Raw genomic sequence first — 23846 nt, forward strand, 5'->3', positions numbered from 1 at the left:
GCAGTCTACATGCATCGAAGATGGCCCCGCACGCGACAAGAAGAGCAACATTACGTCGCAGAGTTCGATACCAGAAACATATCCCTGCACAAGGCAACGTGTCTTTCGATCCTGAAACTGGGGTCAATGGCAAACGTTAGAATGTCGTAAAGACAAAAAAGAGATGGAGGAAACTCACCATTGGGCGAGGCAGACACATGAACCCTCCGATCCTCCGGCAGCCAGCAACTCAGGACAAGACGGGTACTTCTCCATCACAGAACCAAACTACTGAATCATGGTGCACGCACAGGCCTCTTGAGTCTCGAGGAAAGGCAATGACAAGACTGGGACGCCGCCACCCTTTGCTCCGTAGTCTCAGAGTTGAATTGAAGAGCTAAGGAAGATCCCGCATAGTAATGGAGAATTCATATCTGAATGAAACAGTGATCGTCAGCGCGCCGTATTCCTCTTTACACATGAGCGTTGTCGAACAGAACTGGGGTGAGGAGCCAACGCCGCCAATAGTACCATTCCTAACCGCATTGTCATGCTTGATGTCGTCAAAGAGTCCAGCACGTAATTGCAACAGGATACGAGTGCTTGAGACCCCCGCCATCCCGACTATTATCCTCCAATGAAATCTATCGATTTTCTTCAAGTTCAAGCAGGTCCGCTTCCCCTTTTTTTCTCGCGGCTTGCTAATCCAGCTATGAGTTGATGCAATACACGAGAAGCACTGCGTCCACGTACTACTTGTTGCGCAAAGACAGCCAGACAGCTTCAAGGTTTGTGCATTGGCACTTAATTAACTGCTATACGTATTCCTCCTTTGCGCAAGGGGCATATATGAGGTACAAGGTGTAAAAATGATACTGTTTATTCCAGTAGGCAGATACTGCTAGAAACTAAGATAAAGGTCAGCGAAAATTGTGTTCTGAGAGACAGGCACGCACTCTATACAAAGCTCAACCTCCTTCACAACCTGTCGCTGTTGTCGATAGCGAGCGGAAAGGGAAAGAATGTCGGCGGGCGAATCGACGATGGTGGTACAAAAGCAAGAGATGGTGTTTGTTGTGGTAACTTTGTCCCGCCATGTATCGTCAGTTTTCGATTCAGAAAAAAATCAGGGTAAACTGATGTAGATTCTTCGCTCTATTGCTCTCTGTATGTTACCGTACGCAACATTATACGCATTCGAAAGCTTCCTTATGTTGTTCCTGGAGCAGGACTTGTAATAGCGAAATGAGCCCTGTAGCAGAAATTTTGAAGAGCATTCCCACGCTCGGACCAGTTTCGTGTCAACAAGGGCATTCGAAGTCGTATCGCAAGCACTTGTGCAAATACGACCTATGGTGAGAGGCTTTCTCCAGGCAACTTTTGGAACTACTTGAAGTATATTGTACAGAAGGGAGACAAGATATCTGTCCTAACAGAACTGAAAGTATATGTAGGAACATTGTAAAATCACAACATAGCGTAACACATCGCATGCCTGCATGCAGCAATGAGACAGAAAAGGACATCGCTGTGGTTCAGATTACCTCACTTTTTTCCATCAAAGAGATTGTCCCACAAACTATTTGCGCCCCATTGAAATCCAAGTCCAAGTCCAACCAGCGTAAGGAGCCATCTTGGTCATACCGTCAACGTGTCCAGGCGCGAAGGTATCGAAGGACCGAGGTCATGAATTAGCGATAGGGACAAACTCCGAGAAATTTCTCACAGGCAGAGGAGCCTCACTAGTCAAAATGTATTGACCAATCCCAGCAGTGTAGGTCTTCGGAGAAGTGCGATCTGGTCAGTGAATTATAGAGTTTTACGAAACGCGCAAATGCCTCGCTAATCATAGGCCACAACGAAGGGTCGTCCTCTAAGTACGTGTGGTATGCGTTTCCAAACCAGTGTACTTGGCGCTAAAAGAATGATGAGAGGGATGAAAGCCTTTGGCTGTAGCTGTAAGAAAGTATGGCAAAATAAGGGCGCAAGTGTTTGGTGACCGAGCAAGAAGAGAACCGGCGGCCGTCGGAAAGAAAACCGGCATACCGGGACGAGCCGGCAAGTCGGCAAAACTGCTTGATCCTTGGCCTTTCTCCGACTCTTCGTCTACTCGGACGACAAATGTTCTACTGCTCTAGTTTCATCCTTGCTGCTGCCAAGGTAAGCCACAGTAAGCGTGATCACCTATTTCCGTTGGGAAATATCCAAGTTCCTTCCTTGCTGAACCATAGAAGGCTTGCCCGTAAACGCGTAAACCTTGAAAAACACTCTCTGGCGACTTTCGAACATGAATCCGCTCGACGTCCTTGGCATTTCTAAAATGTTTTTCCTTTTAGCTATCAACTCTTTCACCTCTGATGAGACTAAGGCTGGCCGCTCTCCAAGATTCCCGCTACCTCTGAGACCGACGTTCCCGCCCAAACCGTATTTGGTTGGAAGCTCCCTTGCGGCTCGACAGGTCTTGGTTTAGATTATGCTTGGCTACAAACCTTCCTCATCTTGTGCTCTGTACTGTTTCAATATGACGTTCTTCGAGTTCCCAGTTAGTCGAGACACTCACTTTACATCGCAAAAGATTCTCTAGTATTCAGAGATATAAAAGGGCTATGAAATTGCCAATATTCTTCAGACAAATCACCCTCATTCATCACAATGCGTTTCTCAGTTGCCACCCTCATCCCTCTCTCCGCTCTTGCGGTCCCCGTCCTCTCGACTTCCGCGCAAGCTAGGGACGGCACGTACGGCGGTGTTGATAACAAGGGCAAAGACCACCACAATGACGGCGGCAGCAAATACTACCATTACGGCAACAAGGACTACGACAACAAGGACCACGGGCGCAAGGACTGCACCTGGGAGCCGGTGTTTGAGCACAAGAATGACTTCAAGGGGTGGAACAAGGGCAAGTACACTCCCTACGACCACAAGGATGTCAAGAAGAACTCCTACGAGATCGGTAGGTTTATCTTTTTATCTTTCATTCTTGATCATTTTCACTCACGTTTACTCAGATTGCAAGAACCTGTGCGAGAAGGACGACAAATGTAACTCTTGCCAAGGTACGTCTGATCTTCACTCGCTCACAGTCAACTTTATCTGATATTTCTATAGCCTATTCGAAAGATGAATCCGATGACAAATTCATCTGCGAACTCTTCGAGGAGATCATCGACATCTTGACTTGGGAAGAAGACTGTGATGATGACAAGGACCACAAGAAGGATGGAAAGGACCACAAGAAAGATGGTAAGGACGAAAAGAAAGATGGAAAGAAAGACGACAAAGGCCGTAAGGATGGTCACAAGTACTACGACACTTCTTGCTGGAACGCCCACTACAACTACTAGGCTTTCCTCCATCAGTAGGCGGCGACAATGGACATTTGCACCACTCTGTATGTATAGTATTGTATACCTCCAATGTAATGTGCATGTAGTACCCCTCACTGCCGGAATTTGCTGCGAAACATCGCGCTGATCAAGAGCAGGCTTTTACGAGATCTGTTTCAAGCATAACTAATGTGTGTTTAACAGCATTTCTGGCCTGTTCACTTGCAAATTCCCCAGGTAATTCTCAAAATCAACTCTAATTTAGGTAACCGGATGACCTTTTCGACGTGTACAATTCACAGTGAGCGTCTACAACAGATTATATGTTTTCGTTTTGTGTCACTGGCGGCAAGAATCTAACTGGTCAAAATCCAAATCTGTCGCCCTGCCTTTGCAAGGCAGATCCATGTCGGCCTGTAATGGCAAGGCGCAAACCCTGAGCTGGCCTGGAATCCACTGCACACCAAACAAATAATACGGCTGAGATAAGGGCAGCTCAGCTGGCGGCGACTCAGGACGAAACGATAATGACGATATCGGACTCTCCTTCCACCTGCGATGGTGGGAGAATGGCGGATGGGTGGGCGTGTCAAATAGCGATGTATGGAAAGCCACGGTTGTGGCTCTCCGCCGACGCGGCATCCCGATCTACTTCCCATAGCGGGGATGTCGGAAATGAAGGTGCAGATAACCTAGCATGGAAAGGAGCACTACTAGATGAAACAGAAGCACTAGAAGCTGATACGGAAATATGTCATGAGTTTAAACTTTAATGTCGACAATGCACGGTTATTAACGCTTACCCACTGAAGCCAGGCGTACAAACTCCTTCGAATGATGAAAGGAATCATGATGGAGATGTATCGCTCGACGCAAGTTACAACTGACCAGGTCACAGCAACAATCAAGGAGATAGATGGTGTCAAGCCAGTACCATTAAGGATGTGGAAATTCATACGGCACAAGGATGTATCACAGCCGATACGAGGATTCCTTTGGAAGGCTATACAGAACACCTTCAAAATCAGTGCTTTCTGGGAATGTCTGGGTCCCTGATTTTCTGCGAGAGGTGTATGCCCCCACTGCAAAGTGACGAAGTCTATGGAGTACATTTTGCTTGAGTTGAGGTATCAGCCACACTACAGTGGGGACTAGCTATAGGACTTTGGGAAGGTAAGGGCCAAAAGTGGATACCCACACGTACGGGGTCGCTCTTGGAGCCACACTAGTGCAGATCAAAACAGCAGAGGGGAGTGTTGACAGATCTGCAACTCGACTGTAGCGGATACTGGTGACAGAGACGATCCACCTAATCTGGAAGATCAGATGCCAGTGAAGGATCAAACGCGGGGACGATGACCCGTCTAGTTGGCACACGAGAGATGCAGTACGCAATCTTTGGATTGCAGCAGTGAATCAGAGGTTAACAATAGACTGCGTACTGGTGAAAAATCTACATTATCCCACGACTTTTATTATATCTGCCATGGTTTTCCGACCTTGTGATTCCGGCAGCTCGCTATCCGCCCGCTCCCCGAATTTCGGGGCACGATAGACAAAGCCTTGTGGAATCCCTGGCTGGAGCTCCGAGGGCACTATGATCCGTAGCGACATTCGAATTTCGAATGCTCATGGACGACGCCATTTGATCCTGAAGTAATACGTTGAGCGCCATGATACAGATCGTCGGCTCCTCGTGATACTCCCTATGCACAGCATGTGCATCAAAGTCTTGTGTGCTGTCGAACGGAACTGAGGTGAGAGGCGAACGTCGCTAATGTTCCTGTTACTGACCGCATTGTCATGCTTAATATCGTCAAAGAGCATTGCAACAGGATACCGAAGGCTTGGGACACAGGTCACCGCGACTGTCCTTCTCCGACAAAGAATCGATTCTTGTCGCATTCAAGTAGATACGGTTTCCCATTTTTCTCACTATAGAGGCCAGGATCGGAGCCCGATCTTGGCGAAAATAACTTATCTCGCAAAAGTACCAGGGCGTTCTCGCGTTCTGAATCTTTCATGGCAGTCGCCAGGAATTCTTGTACTTCCTGTACAGCATCGCGCGCGCCAGTCCAGTCGTCGGCCTGGCTTGATGTGGTGGATTATTCCTAAAATTATAGTCAGATTATGCAAATGCTGATTTATTTGGATAAATCCACAAACAGGAACGTTCAGTAAGCATCTCGAGATCGCTGATATCAGCGTTTTGGTTCCGATATCGAAACACGATGTCAACGAATCGAGGGTGAAGATGTGATACGCCTGCCATGAACGGATAGTAAATATATCGACATCTCAAGAAACTGATGCGCATTCACCAGTTTTGGGCCTCAACTCCAAGGTGAGGAGGCGGACGGTGGCATCACTTCCATCAACTTTATATCGCATAGTAATCCCAGGTGGCACTAGCTTTTTAATTGAAGCCAAGTCCAGCTTCCCGCCAGGACGGAGACTAGTCTGCACACTGGGCCCGATCATGTCGTGCATTTCTTCCTGAACCGACTCTGGGAGGTTGATGCAGGTGAGATATTTCTTCCGGAATTGCTCGTCGCCTTTGTCGTTGTCAAGTCCCAAGTAATCACAAACGTCCGTCCAGTCCAGACCATAGAACCTGGACATCATTTCAAATTTTTCTGCGTAATCGTCGAGCTCGAAGGCAGTGGTCCTCGCCGTGTCTAGTAAATGATGAAATATTTAAAAAAGAGGCCCCGCTGTAGAAATGCAGGAGGTTCTTTGTTGAAGAGAGAGAAGTACTTGTCCCAAATGAGCCTCTGAGCCTCTACTGCCATTAGCTGGGTAGGCCTTAGTTTGTTTGTAGTCGAATCATTCTGGAGAGGGGCCGTCTTTGCAGACATTTGGCGTTTTTTTAGAGGGCATGCTTAGGAAAATGTATCAGTATATTGGGTAACGAACGATAAGAGGCAACTTACACAATTTCGTTTCTATGCGATGGAAAATGCTGACAGAGGAACCGTTCTTGCTGCCATTCAACGACTCTTGTAGCATTTTTTTTCCCTTTCAGATGATGATTTATTTCGGAATGCTGTTGATAAAGTGAGACCCAGCTAAGGGTCTCTCCTTCTCGTGACCTTGATCTTGAAGCATGGTACGCTCTTTGATTTTTTCCTCGTACTCTTAGGAACGGTCCCGTCGTATAAAATTTGAAAACGACGAAACAAAATTTGGTCCTTTTTTGGCAAAACCGGAATCAGGGGGAAATTGATGCATCGCCTATCCTTGTCCTTCTACTTCCATGAGCAGCGCCTACCCGTATATATGCGGCACAGGTACTAGGGCCTTGCGATGACAAGCGCCATCGAAGTATCTGTACCGTTCTGGGATGGCCCAGTAATCGCCGGCCATTGTCTTCAGCTCGAATTGCTGTTTCCAGGGGAGGATCGCTTCCTTTGGATAGGCCGATATTGTGTGCTTGTTCCCCTGCTGTCTTGGACTGATTCTCGTCTTCGGAGGGCCCCCGATTCCCTATATATGACCTGTATGGTTTTGCCCAGCTGCTACAACTCTCGCTGTCGCCTACAACATGCAGAACAATTCGTCTCCAACTATCCGCCCATGCTCTGCTTGTGGTAACGCTCCAGTCATCGTAAACAATCCTCGCAACTTTCGGTACGAAACTTGCTGCGACCATGTTGACCGTAACAGGAATCGACGACGTCGACGCAGGCATCGGAATGAGGATCATGCTCGGCCCCGTCTAAACAACGATGATAATCAGATTACACCCGATTTCCCATGGCATCACGGGTCAAACCATCGTTCTACTGGGTTCTGTTCTTGTCCCATATGTAACCATCTTCGCAACCCCACTGCGACGCTTTCACCTGCGATGTTCGCAGCAGCTGCCCTTCCCAATTGGCAGGTACCTTTCGTTCCCGGAATGCCTTATAACTGGGGCCAGCGCTTATACGATCCCACGCCTCCGGTAGTCCCACACGAGTATCTCGATAGCCGGGGTTCTTCTCCTCCAGTGATACCTGGTTGGACTCCTCCTAACCCAGTCATTCCAGATTTACCTGCTCCTGCGAGCCCTCCTGCAAATCCACCAGCTCCTAACACGCCTCCAGTTGTGCCTTTCATACCATCTCCTTCCCCCGTAATACCCACTCCTCCACCTCTCAGTGAAATCGCATTGTACTATCAGCTTCGCCAACTACCTTATACCTTCCTTGAATCCTTCCATGGGCAGATACATTTCCCTGCATTGCATTGGGACATCATTCATCCTCCCAATACTGCGCGATTCGTAAATGGCCCTACAGCATTTGGGGTTGTTTTACCCAACTTTCACGCAGCTGCCTTCACACCCGACACTATCCGTAACGTTCCATGCACCTCGAGACACCCTATCCTTCGGTACTGGATGTCTCCCAGACGATGGGGTCCTCTTGTTATTCGTAACTTTGATACGATAACCGTACGGGAAGTGCTACAGCAAATATTCATATATTTACATACTCCATTGACTGAGGAAGAGGTCAATTGGATCCACCGGACGCGTCCGAATCGGGATCGATTGGAACTGGCGAAGTTTCATAGGAATTCTGATGTGTTCGGATGGCAGCCGCCCGATGGGACGTTTTTGAGGTCCGATCTTTTGGGTGGTCATAGACGATTCCGTGGCTTGGGGATACTGCTCGAGGATGGCGAGTGGAAGCTTTCTGTAGACTTTTTTGCAGGGCCCGTGCCTCGACTATGGGAAATGATATGACACAGTAACAATGCCTTCTTTGCTGTCACCCAAGCTCTCACACCGCCGCATTTTTTAACCTTCTTACGCAATGTCACTTCTGATTTGATCAACTATGTCCTGCCATCGAATTCATTGTACTTGGGAGCAGCTGTAAAGGTATTTTACGCCGCTGTTAGCTGTATGCATGGTCCGTATGAACTACAAGTTTTCTCCATCGAGCAAAGTATCTAAATCAGACGTTCATTTGATGTTAAGATCACAACAGCTATCTCGGGCGTTCAATATGCCGGCCTGCGCCATGAAGAGCTTTCCCCGCATCAAGGGACTCCAGTTCTTCCTCCTATTTCATACCGTTTTTTGCTTCATGGTCATAAATGACGAGGTGAGGGTCTGCTGCCTTGCCTTTGCAAGCCAGATTCATCTCGGTCTATAATGACAAGACACAAACCAGCTGGCATGGAATCCATTGTGATACTACAAGAGTCTCTACAGCTGCCTCGTAACCTGAATGCTACTCTCCAGGACTGTCACTTTGAAGGGTCAGGCCTCAGGCTTAATGTTATCTCCAGTACACAATTGCAACAGATACAGACTTGAGACTGAGCCGTCCCGACTGTCTATCTCCAATGAAATCCATCGAATTTCTTCACGTTCAAGTCCCTTATTTCTCACGGCCCGCTGTGCAGCATGCTTATAGACCAGGGCCGAAGCCCGACGTTCGCGAAATATCATTCAAAGAGCTCTTGCCCTCCTTGCAGTACCGACAATGCTCCTTGTTCTTTCATATATGGTCCTCACATCCTTGTCCATCAACATCCGAGTCAGCACTGTTGAGATTCACTGCTGACAGGCTACTCAAAACAATGAGAGCACAATTCGGTGTTCCTGATACAGAACTCACCGTTTGCGGAGAAAGACCAGAGCTTTCTCGCATTCTGAATCTTCCGTGCTGGTTTCCAGAATATCGTGCACTTCCTGCGCAGCGTTGCGCGCTCCGGTCCAACTATCGCACTGGTTTGATATGGTCGATGGATGCTAAAATTATTGTCAAAACTATACAAATGCGAGTTTATTGGAGCACAGACAGGAATGTTCTGTAAGCATTCTTGAACCATCTCGAGGATCGCCGATATGAGCGTTCCGACATTTGAAGGCGATAACAATGAATCAGAGGCTAAGTTGCGACACGTCTGACATGGAATAAATAAGTATTTTGATGTCTTAGAAAACTGGAAATAACGTGCATGGAAGTCATCGCGTCTCATCAAGAAAACATATTCGCCAGTTTTGGTCCTCGACTTCGAGACGCGGAGGCAGATCGTAGCGTTAGTAGCATCGACTTCATATCGCATAGTAACGCCGGGTGCCGCCTTAATTGAAGCCAAGTTCAGCTTCCCGCCACCGTTCGCCAAACCACCCTCGGGAATCCACGTCAATCCAACGGAGCAGAGGATAGTGTGAGCGATTCCAACCGCCTTTTGAGATTCTGTTACGCCCTTCTTTTTGCTTCCTGACACTGTCCTCCCGAAGCTCTTGATAAGACGAGGTTACTCGGGCGGCTGCTTTGTAGCGGATCTAGGGGAAGAGCAGTTAGCGGGTGATATATGAAAGACGAAGGTTTTCTCTGACAAGTGCAGGGCCTCCCAAAGGGCGTAAGTGCTCTGCCATGGCTTCTGAATAGCGATAGAATCCCTCTAGCAATATAGAGAAGAAATCGGGTGCGACTATAGATTTATGAGCGCGTTGCATATACACGTACATGAATAGCACGTACAAGACGACAACATGGAAGAGGTCGTTCCAGCGTTAGCGGTTTCGACGTCAAAGCCGACCTTTTCGGCCTGATCAAACCTCCCCAGTGATATGAATTCATTCCCTACATCGCATTTCAAGTTAGAAAAACACCAACGGTATGAAACGCAATCGTACCTGTGTAGCAATAGTAGAAGAACTGCGACAAGTCAGAGACTATGGCGTATACTGGGAACGAGAAACCCGATAATTTCTTGTTCAGCGCAAAAACCCCTATGCAAGGTATTAGACTCTGGACTCTACGAAAAGCCCCTGCTCACCGCTCATCTCCGCAACAACTTGTGCAAGAAGTTTCAAAGAAGGGTGATCTGAAAAGAAACTTTGTTTCATTATGATGAAGATGAGGATCGTTTTGTGTTGGTGTCTAATCATGACATCTATGAAACCTCCCTTGGTAGTTCCGTCGAGACAAAACTTGTCGCTGATGTAAGTGTACAAAAGTCCCCCAAACGACTGAAGGCTCTTTGTAACCACCTGAAAAAGATATAATGACCGAGAGCCGCAACGGGGAAATACACAAGCTTACCGGCATAACATGGTGAAAGGTGTGACGACGGACATCCGTCAGCACACTTAGCCGAATCGTATCGCGCATGTCTTTCTGAACCGACTCTGGAAGGTTGAGGCAGGTGAGGCTTTCCTTCCGAAATTGCTCGTCATCTTCGTCGCTGTCAAGTCCCAAGTAATCGCAAACATCCTCCCAATCTAGTCCATAGAATGTCGACAGCAATTCATCGACGTCTTCACGACTATTAGCGGTGATGGAAGGATCAGTCACCTCCAGCAAATCATGAAATATGGAGAAAGTGCTGTGCTGAAAAAGGTCGGGCACTTCTTCGTTGTTTGCAGCAAGTAGGGCGCGGAGGATTTTCATAGCCTCTACTGCCGTTGGCTGGGTGGATCTTGGTTCGTCTGGGCTCACGTCCCTCCGGAGAGGAGTCACTATGCTTGCAGACATTCGACGCTTTTAGGGGACGTGCTGGGAACATGTATCAGCATATCGTGTCAGGAATGACGCGACGCAACTCACACAACTTTGATTTTATACGACGAAGATCACGATTGAAGCTTGAAGGACCGTCTCTTCTTCCTATTTCGTGGCTTTTGTATCATAGTCATATATGACGAGATGAGGTCTGCTGCTGGTAGGGTGAGACCAGTTTGAAACACTGGTGTAAGACAACGTAACCACCGACGAGCCATACTCAGACACTGATTTCACCTTGAGAACGACGGGCTAACAGGTGTGGAACAGAGCTTCGTTGAACTCTGTATACCTAGAAATCACAGCGAAGTTCGGCTACGGCGACGGCCCTGACAGAATTCTCTTTGAGGGCCTATCGGTGATGAGATGCCACCAGCACAAACGCTCTGGTACATGGACGCGGAAAGGGGCGGTCCGTGGCAAGGTATCATAAAGAATCGAGATCGAAAGCGCGTGCCGAGACCAGACGCACAAAGTGGCTGCCCCATATATGGCCAGGAAAATTAGGCGACACAAAATGGAACACAAGGGTAGTGCACTGCTTGTTGCATTTGCAACATCTGGAACGTTACATTGTGCGTGCGTATCAATACACATGGTAGAAGTGCAGGGGGTGGGAGTCGGTCATCAATCTATCTTGATCTTTCTCTGCACCAGGTTGATAAACGATATGACTGTGTAAACGCGTAGACTCACATTTGCAAGCGATGGCTTTATTGGACGACCACTACGAGATGGAGATGAAGGTTTCGGTATTGACGGTTTCGGATTGTCAGGCGTCGAAGACTCTGTGCTGCTACTGGATGTTAGAGGTCGAAACTACTCCCGGGGAGGAATCACGTTCGTTTTCTCCGTTACTCATCCAGCGATCGATAAAGGGAAGTACGTATTTGTCAATGGGTTTCGTGACGTATCCAAGCACGGTGTCTAAACATAATGTCAACACAAAATGAAGGAAAGAACCACTCCATATATTCCCTTGAAGGCATTTGAAAATATCACTCCGCAATTTTCTAATAGGCCTTGATCCAGGTAACGTCAATTAAACAAGAAGTATAAAGTCACGGACAAGCTTACCGATATCCCATCAATACCATATAGATAGTCGTCCATACTATCCGCTGAAGGTCTGTATCAACGTCGACGAGCTCTCTACCTCGACCTATTGGGAATACGGCATCCTCTACCAGTTTCCAATACTTGGGAGCATGCTTGGGGCTCCTGCGGCGCCGGGGAGGTAGAGGAGGAGCCTTGTCACCAAACACAAGCTTCACAGGCTGGTACCAACAATCAGTGAGGAGATCGTCGCATTGTGCCATTATAATGAAACCTTCCCAGTTGAAGGCACTGAAAGGATTGGCAGACATCGCAGTCCTGATTCGTGGGATGTCTGATTCACACTTGCGAACTTTAGGAAGGACTTCAACGTAGAGCTTGGTGAGAGCAGTAGCTAACGCAGGAGAATAGACGGTGTGAACTTCGGTTGCGTCGGAAGGAACTGGTTGCCATGCTGGGAAGAAAGGGCCGTACATAAAATCAGGTCTGATTAGCATCCATAGACGGTCGCCTAACTTGGAGTGGACAGGGCGCGGCTTCAAGTAGAGCTTGACGTTGGAGTCCATGATAGACTAAGAAAGGGGCTAAATTGCACCGCCAACATTTGCGCTTGGCCGCAACTCATTGAACATCGGCACTTCGGCACTATCGGACCGGCCTGGCGATTTGCCTGCCTGCCTGAGGCTCTTATTTACTACTACCAGTTCTAGTGACAGCTGGTATCGTTGTCATCGTCGCTATTGACTCCCCTGCTTCATCGTCGTCGTCACAGCCGTTATACACGCTTGAACCTTGCTTGATCAGGCTCGCCAGCACGAAATCCCTGTCGATCAACTTAGGACGACGACGACGGACATCTCTGAACAGAGAGGCATTCATTGGTGCAATACCAGGCTTTTCTTACTATTGCTGCAAAGAGGCTTGCTACAGCCATCACCTCGGCAGGATTTTATGGCAAGAGATTCAGGAAGTAGCATGTGATGCATATCGTAGGCCAGCATCAAGCTTTTCTCAAAAATGATCATGTGTTTTTGCATTTATATCAAACAAGAATGTTACGAGACTTTACAGCAATGTCTATGTCCTTTAGCCTCTTCCTTTCCTCGAGGCCAGGCATTGCAAAGAGCGACACTTTTTCAAACCTTTTTTCTGGCAGTCGTCGGCCAACAGCCCAATGTTTTGAAGACCTTTTCTGGAAATGAGCCCGTGGATTATTGTCACCAAGCAGTGTGTACGTATCTTCTGGTATTGGGTGCTGGTGGGTGGCGATGATTTTGAATGTGTGCACCATTCCATCCTATGTCTTCAACAACTAACTCTCCGCATTCGATCACCCCTTTCTGCCAATCCCACATCCAAACCCCGCACAAGCACCTTTTCAATGCAAAGTCCCTTCATACCAGTCCTCATCCTTCTCGTCATCATGCACAACATCCCCCAAACAGTCACCATCCACTGGCAGAGGCTCTGTCATGACCTGCTCCCATGACGGCCTCCATTTCTTGCTTCCTCGTCCCTACTTCGGGATACAAAAAGAGGAAGGTCGCCCTCATCACAGTGTGCATTGCATTCACAAGTGCTGTCCATGCATCCTCGAGAGACTCGCTCTCATGGTACGCTGGTATTGTCCTGGACAGCAGAGGGAATGCCAGTCCTGCCACTTTATCCACAGGGTTGGTTGACACTCGCTTCTGCATGTTTGCCAGTGCACGAAATAATGCTCTACGCCGATATCTGCTCTTTAAGGATGTTACCTGCATGTGAAATCGCGTCAGTATCTCCGTCTCGTAGTTTCCATCCTTGTCTATTGGCTTGGCATGCATCGGTCCATCAGGCGTATCCCCAACAATGATCCTCTCCTTCCCGACCTCCTGCAGTGTCCACGCACGCCTAAACCAACTCCGATCACTATCCAAGTCACCCTCTTTCACACTCAAAGGTCGTCCCAACCCACTCAGGTAGATCATTGCCTTTACACCACCACAATACACCTGTCCAATTGTGGGCACATCCAGCTTCCACTCCCCCACACGCAGATCCTCCCTCGGCCCACCCTCCTGTCTCAAACAGAGCACATCTAGCCACGTGTACTGCACTCCCAGATTCAGCATCTCGATCCGTATCAAGTCGAGGTCCGCATCTTTTGGGATGGGCACAGGCCATTCCTTCCTGTTGATAGGGGTCCACACGTCGACGCGATCCTTCTCATCCACCCATGCATGGGATATCGGTCGAGTCGATATAAAAGCAGTCCCCAGTAGCACCACCCGATTGCTATACAGGTCCCACACTCGTCGAGGAGGCAACAGCGGGTTTACTATCCGGTTTCCTTCCAGTGCATCTCGTTGCCTACATTGGTACAACCCTTCACCTCTACATAGTAGGTCTTGCATGGTGCCAGGGTTATCGGTTTTCCATACCCGGCGGAGACGGCCATATGCGGTACCAAAGTCGTAGCTTTTTGAGATGCAGCCTTCGAGAAGGGAGGAGAGGGATGGTGTATCCAGGGTGTATGACGTTCGAAGGATGGAGTTGAGTAGATCTAAGGTACCTTGAATGCCGAGGCAAGTGCAAGGAACGTTCGCAAGGGCGGAGGATATCACTTTGCGCTCTCCGCCGGTATATTCCCTTTGCAAAGGAACTTTGATCGACGACTCCGGTTTGCCAGTCTCTGTGAAGGCAGAAATGACCTCGTAGCCCTAGGAACATCCTCGTTCACTAATAATTTCATCCATTTATTTCGCATGGCTCACTGTTTGTATTCTAGATCGTACGACAGATTCATAGTCATCATAATCAGGGAACTCGTTGCCTTTATCGACACTGCGGCTAACGAGTTGTTCCTCCACTGTAGCAGTCTGAAAATAGGACTGTCCGAGAGCGGTTCCGGATGACGGCGGGGCGATGGGTTCGGTGTCACGTCCAAGACATGATTGACACCCTCTGGAATTCTGGCCAATTATAGGTGCTTGCGACTCTGACAGTGCTGATGTGTTGTGATTAGGATAGTTGTCGGGTGTTTCGTCAGGAGGTGAATCCTTCAATTTCCACGCAGTGGAAAAGATGGTACGGAGTTTCCAAACCAAATTGACGTAGTTCACAAGGAGCTGGTTTATGACTAATGTCATCGGATTGAGTGCTGGAAACAAAAATGGGCTGAATGTACGTACTGTTTCCCATTTTCTCTGCTCAGACGGTTACGCGTGCAATGGGGTACAAGACGAAAGTGACTCGACACGAGGTGGGTGACACTGACAGGTCTCGCAGGTCACCCCAGGATCACCTGTTTGCAGCGTGGTGGTAGAACCAACAACATCGTACACGGTCCGGGCCGAAAGAACATGGTGGTATCTGCAAGTACACGCAGAGATCGCAGTCCTCGCTGTACAAGACGGATTTCATACCATGATTCGACTTGATAATCGGTCTCATACGAATGTAATGCTGCGAGACGAAGCATAGATCTTTCATGTTTGCGTGAACAATAAATTGATTCCCCCCGGTAGTATCGAGACATTTGTACCGAGCTGATATGTATCGCTACACCTTCTGTAATTCTATCACTCTTCCTGAGTCTGATGAACGCTAAGGAGAGACATGAACAATAGTAACTCACAATACACGATGATATCACGTACGTGATGGCGCCAACCACATCAAGATCTAGCCAGCTCTGAGATAATCCTGGTCCGTGTGGGGCTCGACATTCTGGACAGTTTTTTAAACAAAGCTTTGAATCGAAGACGAGCAAGACGCACCATTAAATTACAACACGATTCTTCCACTCTCTCTGATTTACTGAATCCATACTATCTTCTCCGTCGCACCTTACAGAACCTCCTGGCAGAGCAATCGCCTGGCGAAAGGTGAACCGGCCTGAGGGGGGATATACGTTGAGGTTGTCAATGCCGCGTTACTGAAGGACATCGACGAGAAAGACGGCGAGGTGTGGAAGTCACGATGACCGCAGCGGTCTGAGAATGTGTTAGCCACGAGAACAACGCACGAGTAATGACAGGATGCTTCGTGGACTTGGGAGGTGCGGTTTCATAGAAATATTATATGGTCCCCTTGGTTATCCTCTCCCCGTTCAACTCAAGAAGATAACAGACTTGGTGTCGAAATCACGGTTCCTTGATGGTAGTTGCCGCCATCATATGACTGCCCAAGATTGAGTCATAACTACATCTGGAAAGGTGGTCAGTAGACGATACCATACCATCAAAATATCTCGCTTACCACCCACAGATATTTAAATCGTCGTTCTTCCATCATCATCGCAACTATGACCGTCCAAAGCATCGACCTTAGCCATCCACTCGATCCATTCAATATGTCCCTGTACCCAGGGGACCCGCCCTATACCTGCTCCCCTCATGCAACCGTCCCAGAACACGGCTACAGCGTCCAAACCATTTCTCTCTGCACACATACAGGCACCCACGTCGATGCCCCTTCCCATTTCTTTGCAGAGGGCAAGTCCATCGACCAGGTCCCCCTCGATTCCTTCATCCGTCCCGCCATCGTCGTCGATGTCAGTAAAAAGGTTGTCCCCCGGGGACGAATCACTTGGGACGACCTCAGCCTGAGCATTGACGACAGATCGGATGCTATAGTGCTCATCCGTACAGGCTGGTGCAAGTACTGGGGCAAACCAGAGTATGTCAACCATCCTTTTCTCGACGCAGATGCCGCTAGGAAACTCGTCGCTCGAGGTGTATCAGCCATCGGGATCGACACGTTGAGTCCCGACGAGACGGGGGGGAGTGCCAATGATTTTGGGGTGCACCAAGCGATTCTCGGTGCTGGCGGTCTCATCGTCGAAAACCTGAAGAATTTGGCAGCTATACCAGAAGGTGCATTCGTTAATTTCGTCCCTTTGAATCTGAAAGGCGGGGATGGCTCACCTGTGAGAGCGTTCGCGTACGTACCGTAACATTGTCGAATTCGTCTCGTTTATGCCTCTTCGCAACCAATCTTCTGTGTTGTGTGTGTTGGAGTTTTGCCTTTTGTCTGATGACTGCTCTTGTGCAGGAATACAAGGACTGGGATGAGCTATGCTGGCCTTTTTCCGAGGTACCTTCGTACAAATTGCAACTTGCTCGACGTCTATGAAACAGGACGTTTTGCTTGAAAAACGTATTGGAACCAATCAAAAGAGAGGCAAGACTCGACGCACCTCGTAACCCTTTGCTAACGCGAACCGAGCGAGACAATCCATTTGGAATCGTCCATCTTTCAGTCCCATTGCCCGATGATACTATCCTTATTATATGCGTCCGAAATAACAACGTCGTGGAGATTGGTCTTCTATGACGGCCACATTTTCATGGATCGTTGGAAATTTATCCCTGGCTTGGATTTGGATTGACTTTTACCATTATGGAACGGGACGCTGCCAATTTTGCTACAACGGCGGGACGGACAAGTGGTGATTGGGTTGAAATAGCGAATTTCCCACGACCGGCCCAACGAACTATGACGCATCTGGGATTCACACTCAATCATCTGCATTTATTTGAATGATACGCGCAGGCACCTGAAAAATACGCTTGGAGTACTCCCACTTCAGATTCTTGCACAAATTCACAGAATCAAAATGGGACAAGTATTATTCATGTTCAAACGTAGCATTAGATGCAAAGACAAGCCAGATACCCACTAAATTATGATAATCTGGATCCTGGGTAACAGGTAATTACCGGTAAAGGGTCGTCCCTTAAATACTACAGAAGCTATAGTGTGCTCTAAATAGACAGACAGTACATCTATATCCAGAAAGTCGGTATATCATCATGCATCATGACCTCCCCTCAATGATTGCTATAGCATCAGCCACATTCTCCTGAAAAGCCTCTGGTCCCAAAAGGTCTACAATCCCCGCCGTGGTAAACATCTTTTGCGGCTCCGGTCGTAAATGCGTCACAAACAATCCGACACCCCGGTTCTGTGGCAGTTTCGCAGTCAGTCACAGAAATGGTATATAAATAAGGGACCCACCAGATATTCTTCAAATAGCTCACGGAACATCTGTACGGCACTGCGGGCAGGTTATCAGAAGAGTTACTTTGCCGTTTTCATAACAAACTTACGAAGCATCACAAGTTTCTACGTCGGCCATGTGAAAGACCAGCACTTGAGCCAATTGCCTCCTTGGCTCTTCCGAAGGATGGCTCTTATCCACACCATAGAGCTCCAACCTTCTCAGTCGTTCTGATATACCAACCATCAGATTTCGGCCTTTTTTGTAGCGATAAGAAGAATGAATACCTTTCAATTGCGCCGTGTTCGCTGCAATTGGCAGTCGGTAATCAGTGTTAGGAATTCCAACGGAAAAATTGCACATACCAAAATCGAGATTCTCCCGGATTCTAACAATTAACACCCCTGGAACGTCCTCTTTCGCATCAGGGTTCTCGCTAATGGGTTTCCACCTGTCCGTGCGGGGTAGACGACCCTAAATCGACCGAAAAATATCAGTTTCGATTCCAGAATTGTGCATCACACTTACAAGGATTGTCATACGGGTCTTAGAAGACCGGTGCACGACAAGGAGAAGTGAAATCACCAGGCTAACACCAACTCCTACCTCTACATTCCACACTATCGATAACACAAACGTGAGCGTCATCAGTGCCAGGTCTACCCATGCCCTCATTCTTCGTGTTGTCAGCACTGTTACCAAAACGAAAGCCGAAGGCACGCACTTGATGTAATACCTGACATCATGTGGGCTTTCTGCAAGCAAAGATATCACAACAAGGCAAATACTAGGTCATGGATGCGTCAGGTTAAGGCGCTCTTCGAATGGAGCAGAGACCTACATTGAAGCCAAAACACACTTGGGAAGATAATAAAGGAAAGGAAGGAGGAAAAACGTCGCCAATAGAATCACGGCGGAGCAAACGAGAGACGCCATTTGGGTCCGTCCGCCTACGTCACCGTTTATCTTCGACCTACGAACACCTCAGCCGACGGAACTAGTAGCATGCCGGAGCCTATCTCGCACCTCGTAATCGAGCCATATGCAGGAAGAGTGCCAGGAATAAACGAACTCGCAATGTTGCTGGCTCCTAGGGCCACTAACTCGCGATTAGGACTGATACTGTACCCAAACCTAGCTCCATTCTGCTTCGCTGAAACGATGCTATCCAAATAACCGATGATCGCAATCATACTAGTGGTGCATCGTCAGACTCGGAGCTATCAATGCGAAAAGGGCGGCTCACACTGCAGTAGACGTCGTTCGCCGTAGATATCGCACATTGGATGATCGCAAAGGAAACTGGAAAAATGAAGCGCCAGTGGTTATAGGCACCGAACCTAGGATATCCACGCCATCTTCATCCCAACCGAACTCGGCCGACAATACTGGATTGTTGGATGAATATCGAATAATGATGAGATATCCGATAGAAAGCACGTACTCGTTGAGATAATAACCACAACCAAGACCTCTGGTATCCGGTATATCCACCAATACTTGACAAAGCTCTGCTTCGCTTTTCTCATGAAAATGAGCGTAAAGAATGCTCCGAAGCTGATGGACGCGGTAGTAAGATTTGTATGCTTTACAAAGTGGTCCAGTATGAAAATGAACTTGTCCCATGTCGTTCCCGGATGAAGGGCGTGTTCCAAGGCGGTTAACCCTAGCATCGGCACCAGCTGTTCACTAGACAGACGCGGATTAGATGGCTACCGAGACGCGGAAATGCCTCTACTCACATGGTAATAACAACAGCAATGGCCGTAATAAACCCTCTCAGCAACGCCCGGCTCAGAACGACATCAATGAACCCCAGCCTGAAGAGTCCAAGAAGGAACGTTATGAGGCCGGCCTAACCTCGACGATCAGCAGGATCCGTCGAAACACATTCATTTCGTTCCTACCTGGAGAGTGATAATCGTCGCAACATGCAGACCTAGCCTATCGCCTTCCCCCGAGTGTGGATCGGACAGGTCATGCCGTATATCATCTACAGCCTGACCAAGCAGCAGACTCAGCGCAGCCTCAGGTGCTACATTCAGTTGTCTCGAAGTTCCGAGAAAGGCGTATACGATTCCGGGGAAAGAAGCTGCAAACTAGGAAGCACAAGTCAACACCCCTACCCGACCCCGAACAGCTAAAAACGCACCAACCCCGTTGTCGGATTCAACTTTGCGAGGGAAGACGCATAACTGACAGATTGGGGTATGAGCATGCTGGCCACGGTCATCCCGGCTAGAACGTCGCCGCCGAGCCTGTGCAATCATGAGAAGGGTAGGCAAGCTTTGTTAGACAAAAGGGCGCACAGAGATAACGAATAGCTAGGAATCCACGCGGTAGCTGGGATGTAGTATTTAACTCGTTTCTTGAATTTGGTCCGATGTTCGACTCGACCTGCAAACGCGAGTGAGCACCAGCAGTACTAAGAGTCAAGCAGCTCACTTTGCTCTGATATGCTTCCATACTGCCTGCTCTGCCTGTCGCTCTGGCTTTCGACGTCTATCAGCCCGTCCCCTTCGCTTTGAGGCGTGTCAATCCCGTGTAGTGAACTTATCGAAGCTGCCGATGATACAGTGCTGAATACTGGTGTTCCATGTCCATGTCGTGAGTTGGCCATGATGGTGAAAGGTACCCAGAGGAAAACGAAGGGAGACCCGTAGGGTATCAAGACAAGAAAGGAACAGGTGCTATAAATAATCTTTCTGGAACAAGGAGCCAATAGGAAAAAGACAATATTATCGCGGCTTTTAAACAAGTTCCCGGGGCGCGGCCGAAGAAATAGCAACTGTATTTGTCAAAGCGCTTAGCCGTGGCTGTATAGAACTGGATACCGTACGTGTATATATGGTTGTAGATTCCAAAAATGACCCCTTGATCCACCAACAAGAGAAATATGACATGCCAGACCCGAAACGTCCTTATTAAGGCGTCGGGGGCTCCTGCAATCTGGCTTCCACCATAGTTCCTTCTGCATCGACAGGCCACAGACAATTCCTGAATACATTATCAGGATCATACTTTTTCTTTATCTCCTTGAGTCGCGCGAAATTCTTGTCACCATAACATGCGATCGTCCGCTCCGGCGCTTCATGCCTGCCAAGGAACTAGGAACAATATCAGTAACAACATACTTGGCGTCAAGACACAATCACTGACACTAGGGAACGGACCGCCTCTATGAACAGGTTTAAGGGTACCTCCAATCCACTTGAGCAGCGTCAGCATCTTAAGCGCTGAGAAAGACACGAAAATCCACTCACCTCTTCGGCCGACTCCTCACACCTGTCATCTTGTACGTCCATATCCCATTGATGGAGCGCAGCAATAGTGAATGCCGCCTCTCTCTGTTCCTTTGGCAAACACGAATCTTCGATATCACTGATCCGGCCTCCCGTCAATTCAAAAAGCCAAGCTGTTGATCAGTTTGTGAGCTCTAAAGAAACATCAATATCCGCATAGCATATTCTTACTGCAACCATCAGGCGTGTCCGAAAAGTTCAGAACAGTTTCATGGATAATATCATCGGGGAGCGAAGTGATCAAGGCTGACCGAATGAACCACTGTCGTCCAGCTAAAAGTAGATCAGTAAACTGTGTATACCAGTGAAAGGGTGAATGTAACCTTTTCCCCGAAGAACCTGCGCCACGCTGTCTTGTTGATGCAAGAAACTTTTCTCGTCCACCTCATTCAGGAGGCAAGTGTCTCCCGTCCAAGAGGATATCGCAGCGAGGTATTCCTGCCCTTTTTCTTTCGTGCCCACATAGCACATTTGAATTACAACCAGGGAAGCCTTGCCCTCCGGTCCAGCCGTAAGCAACACATTGGCATACAGCTCCCGTGGAGCGCCCTTGACGCAATCACGGAAATGCTTCAGAAGGGAGGGAGCTGTAGCTTTTTTGAAACGACTTCAGACTTTGTTTTAAGAAAAAGTCCAAACGGAGCATCTAGAGGAACGTACTATATGAGATTACCAGCGAACACCACAGGTACGGGGTATGCTCTTGCTTTGTACCGAGTAGCGATTCCGAAGGCTGGCCCAGCGCCGCGTACTGCCCACCAAAGGTCTGCCGGGATCGTTAATAAAGAGTACGTTCAAGAAAAAGTTAAATGATGTAAACCAGGATGGGAAGTCTCGTTCACGACAACTATCTTTCCATTCGCCAGAACCATCTCAACCTCAACTAAGTTGTCGACGCTTAATCCATGAAGGCGGCTCAGAAATCCGAAACCTCCGAGAAGCATGATAGATGACCCCACAGGATGAGCGGCACTAAAACAAGTCAGTATAGAAGACTAAAAGCCGTATTTACGACTTGTGGACTGCATCGTTAAGACGATACAGGTCCCAATCGTTTTCTAGACGATCGCGTTCCAAAAGGCAACGGAAAGCGTGTCCAACCATTCTACGAAGATCCGAAAAAGATGGGTTTGTCAAAGAAAACTAGTAGCGAATGCGGATGCATTCACAGAAAACAAGCCGAGAAATACTATCCCTGAGCAAGTACAGGACACCAATCACCATATTTTGGAGCGCTTTGTTTCACGCAGATGAACAACGAAAAATAAGACTCACAAAGGAACGTGATAGGGTATCCCATCATTTTTCCCGGACAACGAAGTAGCCTCCAGTGGATGTGCAGCCGTATACATATCAATCTCCTTCTGTCGCATCCCAGCTCCGAACGTCACAAAAGCATGCGAATGCACAGGCTCTGGAGGCGACAGAATATTCAGCTGCGCAGGAGGTAAATTCGAGCCTCCAGAAAACGGCGCGGCAGCGGCGGTCTCGGTCCATGTCGAGTAAGACGAAGAGACTTTTACGTCGGGAGGGAGAACAACTTGGCTCGGATTCAGATACCCAAAAGGGTCGGCGTCTACGGGCGCTTGGGAGGTCCCTGGCACTGGTACTGGGCCGTTCGAAGGGGTCGGAAGGATAACAACAGGCGAAGCAGGCCCCGGGGCTAAAGGTGGAGATACAGAGTCTCCGTCGAGATTAGTCCTCCTTCTATTACTCGACGGCCCCTCGAGGAAATTGGCCACAGCCTCTGAAGCTAGATGGTACGAACGAAGGCTGGCATCTTCTTCTCGTCGTCGTTTACCGGTGGCTGGTTGCTTGCCTTTATTGTTCGTGGAGGGCTTCATGTCCTCGAGGCTAGTATACCCGCCTGGAAGTTCAGGATTCGGGACCTCGATATCTATGTCCACGATCCTACTCATGTCAAGGACGACGTCTCCTCCCACAGCCCAGCCAGCGGTCCCATATCCGCCGGCCTTGATGGACGGTGACAGTGAATGCTTTAGGCAGAAGAGCATGACACTGTAGACATGGTTCAGCAGCATACATCAAATATGCAGAAAAGAGACATACGTGCTGACGTCCTCTGCATCGACAGGACAGACAACTGCCTTTGCTAGTGTTTTTACATTCCCGTTGAACATTGTCGTGTATTCAACGAAGCTAGCCAGAATTTCAGTGATATTCGCAGCACCACTGAAGTGACTTACTGAGGATTTCCTCGAATGAATACCTGGCCCTTCAGTGAGGCATTGAGTTCCTCGTAGAGATGTTTGGGCAGAGGCGACACGATGACCGGTTCTGCCTCCTTCGAGTTCGAATTGAAGTCCGTCATGGTGGTGCGATGGTAACTTGAGCCCTGTTAAGCGTGACAGTAAGAATATGGCATCCCCATGTGCAGCCCTGCTTAAATACAGCGGTATGGACCCTGCTGATGGAACTATGTCGGAAACGAAAATGAATTACTCGAAGGTGACGCGAAGGAAGCGATGTGCCAAACATGGAACGCGCACGCGCCACCGAATGATGTGATCACCGATCACTCAGGCTCTCCACTAGACAAATATTGTAAGTCTAAGGTGCTCGTAAAGTGGGAATTGGCATCGTCAAGTAGCCTAGCGAGACGCCGTGATATTTCTGGAACTCGGAAAGCACTTTATTCTCGGTGGCTGACACGAGCCCGGCAGCT

General features: G+C 48.4%; 11 protein-coding genes across 11 annotated transcripts; 4 read left to right on the forward strand and 7 right to left on the reverse strand.

The window, feature by feature from the left end:
• Positions 1–1070: 1070 nt before the first annotated feature.
• On the reverse strand, positions 1071–1975 carry EV420DRAFT_1539041 (uncharacterized protein). Its single transcript, XM_060473030.1, has one exon. It carries the CDS (start codon positions 1503–1505, stop codon positions 1281–1283), a length of 225 nt encoding a protein of 74 aa, XP_060331449.1. The 5' UTR covers positions 1506–1975; the 3' UTR covers positions 1071–1280.
• Positions 1976–2631: 656 nt separating this feature from the next.
• EV420DRAFT_1763662 (uncharacterized protein) lies at positions 2632–3391 on the forward strand (the record flags this gene model as incomplete). Its single annotated transcript, XM_060480750.1, has 3 exons — positions 2632–2935; positions 2991–3038; positions 3091–3391. The coding sequence occupies 3 exons, from the start codon at positions 2632–2634 to the stop codon at positions 3324–3326; spliced, it is 588 nt and encodes a 195-aa protein (XP_060331450.1). The 3' UTR covers positions 3327–3391.
• Positions 3392–5328: 1937 nt separating this feature from the next.
• EV420DRAFT_1642206 (uncharacterized protein) lies at positions 5329–5933 on the reverse strand (the record flags this gene model as incomplete). Its single annotated transcript, XM_060477329.1, has 3 exons — positions 5329–5419; positions 5471–5573; positions 5630–5933. The coding sequence occupies 3 exons, from the start codon at positions 5931–5933 to the stop codon at positions 5329–5331; spliced, it is 498 nt and encodes a 165-aa protein (XP_060331451.1).
• Positions 5934–6939: 1006 nt separating this feature from the next.
• On the forward strand, positions 6940–8089 carry EV420DRAFT_1539045 (uncharacterized protein). Its single transcript, XM_060473031.1, is given in 2 exon segments — positions 6940–7074; positions 7088–8089. 1 exon segment carries the CDS (start codon positions 7159–7161, stop codon positions 8038–8040), a length of 882 nt encoding a protein of 293 aa, XP_060331452.1. The 5' UTR covers positions 6940–7074; positions 7088–7158; the 3' UTR covers positions 8041–8089.
• Positions 8090–9277: 1188 nt separating this feature from the next.
• EV420DRAFT_309664 (uncharacterized protein) lies at positions 9278–11205 on the reverse strand. The gene is made up of 7 exons (XM_060481638.1): positions 10865–11205; positions 10361–10813; positions 10095–10308; positions 9952–10047; positions 9797–9898; positions 9652–9746; positions 9278–9597 (listed from the first exon to the last, which is right to left on the reverse strand). Exons 2-7 carry the CDS (start codon positions 10790–10792, stop codon positions 9394–9396), a joined length of 1143 nt encoding a protein of 380 aa, XP_060331453.1. The 5' UTR covers positions 10793–10813; positions 10865–11205; the 3' UTR covers positions 9278–9393.
• A 131-nt stretch (positions 11206–11336) lies between these two features.
• EV420DRAFT_1479240 (uncharacterized protein) lies at positions 11337–11750 on the forward strand (the record flags this gene model as incomplete). The annotated part of the gene is made up of 2 exons (XM_060469554.1): positions 11337–11398; positions 11510–11750. The coding sequence occupies 2 exons, from the start codon at positions 11337–11339 to the stop codon at positions 11748–11750; spliced, it is 303 nt and encodes a 100-aa protein (XP_060331454.1).
• A 142-nt stretch (positions 11751–11892) lies between these two features.
• On the reverse strand, positions 11893–12441 carry EV420DRAFT_1642209 (uncharacterized protein; the record flags this gene model as incomplete). The annotated part of the gene is made up of 1 exon (XM_060477330.1): positions 11893–12441. The coding sequence occupies one exon, from the start codon at positions 12439–12441 to the stop codon at positions 11893–11895; it is 549 nt and encodes a 182-aa protein (XP_060331455.1).
• Positions 12442–13233: 792 nt separating this feature from the next.
• Positions 13234–15437, reverse strand: EV420DRAFT_310056 (uncharacterized protein). The gene is made up of 2 exons (XM_060481639.1): positions 14629–15437; positions 13234–14574 (listed from the first exon to the last, which is right to left on the reverse strand). Exons 1-2 carry the CDS (start codon positions 15001–15003, stop codon positions 13321–13323), a joined length of 1629 nt encoding a protein of 542 aa, XP_060331456.1. The 5' UTR covers positions 15004–15437; the 3' UTR covers positions 13234–13320.
• A 723-nt stretch (positions 15438–16160) lies between these two features.
• On the forward strand, positions 16161–16811 carry EV420DRAFT_1642211 (putative cyclase; the record flags this gene model as incomplete). The annotated part of the gene is made up of 1 exon (XM_060477331.1): positions 16161–16811. The coding sequence occupies one exon, from the start codon at positions 16161–16163 to the stop codon at positions 16809–16811; it is 651 nt and encodes a 216-aa protein (XP_060331457.1).
• Positions 16812–17532: 721 nt separating this feature from the next.
• Positions 17533–20478, reverse strand: EV420DRAFT_1677468 (sulfate anion transporter; the record flags this gene model as incomplete). Its single annotated transcript, XM_060479164.1, has 16 exons — positions 17533–17822; positions 17876–17915; positions 17968–18088; positions 18146–18166; positions 18224–18332; positions 18387–18534; positions 18583–18645; positions 18700–18831; positions 18885–19052; positions 19105–19246; positions 19303–19547; positions 19601–19713; positions 19766–19957; positions 20011–20116; positions 20168–20255; positions 20304–20478. 16 exons carry the CDS (start codon positions 20476–20478, stop codon positions 17676–17678), a joined length of 2010 nt encoding a protein of 669 aa, XP_060331458.1. The 3' UTR covers positions 17533–17675.
• Positions 20479–20618: 140 nt separating this feature from the next.
• EV420DRAFT_1539084 (uncharacterized protein) lies at positions 20619–23635 on the reverse strand. The gene is made up of 10 exons (XM_060473032.1): positions 23368–23635; positions 23231–23320; positions 22436–23179; positions 21981–22132; positions 21821–21926; positions 21484–21767; positions 21332–21433; positions 21122–21273; positions 21018–21068; positions 20619–20965 (listed from the first exon to the last, which is right to left on the reverse strand). Exons 1-10 carry the CDS (start codon positions 23490–23492, stop codon positions 20783–20785), a joined length of 1989 nt encoding a protein of 662 aa, XP_060331459.1. The 5' UTR covers positions 23493–23635; the 3' UTR covers positions 20619–20782.
• Between the last annotated feature and the right edge of the window lie 211 nt (positions 23636–23846).

Source organism: Desarmillaria tabescens (assembly GCF_030435595.1).
Source record: "Desarmillaria tabescens strain CCBAS 213 chromosome Unknown EV420scaffold_15, whole genome shotgun sequence".
NCBI lineage: Eukaryota > Fungi > Basidiomycota > Agaricomycetes > Agaricales > Physalacriaceae > Desarmillaria > Desarmillaria tabescens.

Coding starts and splice junctions, on each gene's coding strand:
- EV420DRAFT_1539041 (XM_060473030.1), bottom strand. CDS start 1,505: ATGTCCTTTTCTGTCTCATTGCTGCATGCAGGCATGCGATGTGTTACG.
- EV420DRAFT_1539045 (XM_060473031.1), top strand. CDS start 7,159: ATGTTCGCAGCAGCTGCCCTTCCCAATTGGCAGGTACCTTTCGTTCCC.
- EV420DRAFT_309664 (XM_060481638.1), bottom strand. CDS start 10,792: ATGTCTGCAAGCATAGTGACTCCTCTCCGGAGGGACGTGAGCCCAGAC. Junction 10,048..10,094: donor AGTTGTTGCGGAGATGAGCG/GTGAGCAGGGGC, acceptor TACCTTGCATAG/GGGTTTTTGCGCTGAACAAG. Junction 9,598..9,651: donor CTTTGGGAGGCCCTGCACTT/GTCAGAGAAAAC, acceptor CTCTTCCCCTAG/ATCCGCTACAAAGCAGCCGC.
- EV420DRAFT_310056 (XM_060481639.1), bottom strand. CDS start 15,003: ATGACATTAGTCATAAACCAGCTCCTTGTGAACTACGTCAATTTGGTT. Junction 14,575..14,628: donor TACGATCTAGAATACAAACA/GTGAGCCATGCG, acceptor GGATGTTCCTAG/GGCTACGAGGTCATTTCTGC.
- EV420DRAFT_1539084 (XM_060473032.1), bottom strand. CDS start 23,492: ATGACGGACTTCAATTCGAACTCGAAGGAGGCAGAACCGGTCATCGTG. Junction 22,133..22,435: donor ATACCCTATCACGTTCCTTT/GTGAGTCTTATT, acceptor GACTTGTTTTAG/TGCCGCTCATCCTGTGGGGT. Junction 21,927..21,980: donor GAACGAGACTTCCCATCCTG/GTTTACATCATT, acceptor CGATCCCGGCAG/ACCTTTGGTGGGCAGTACGC.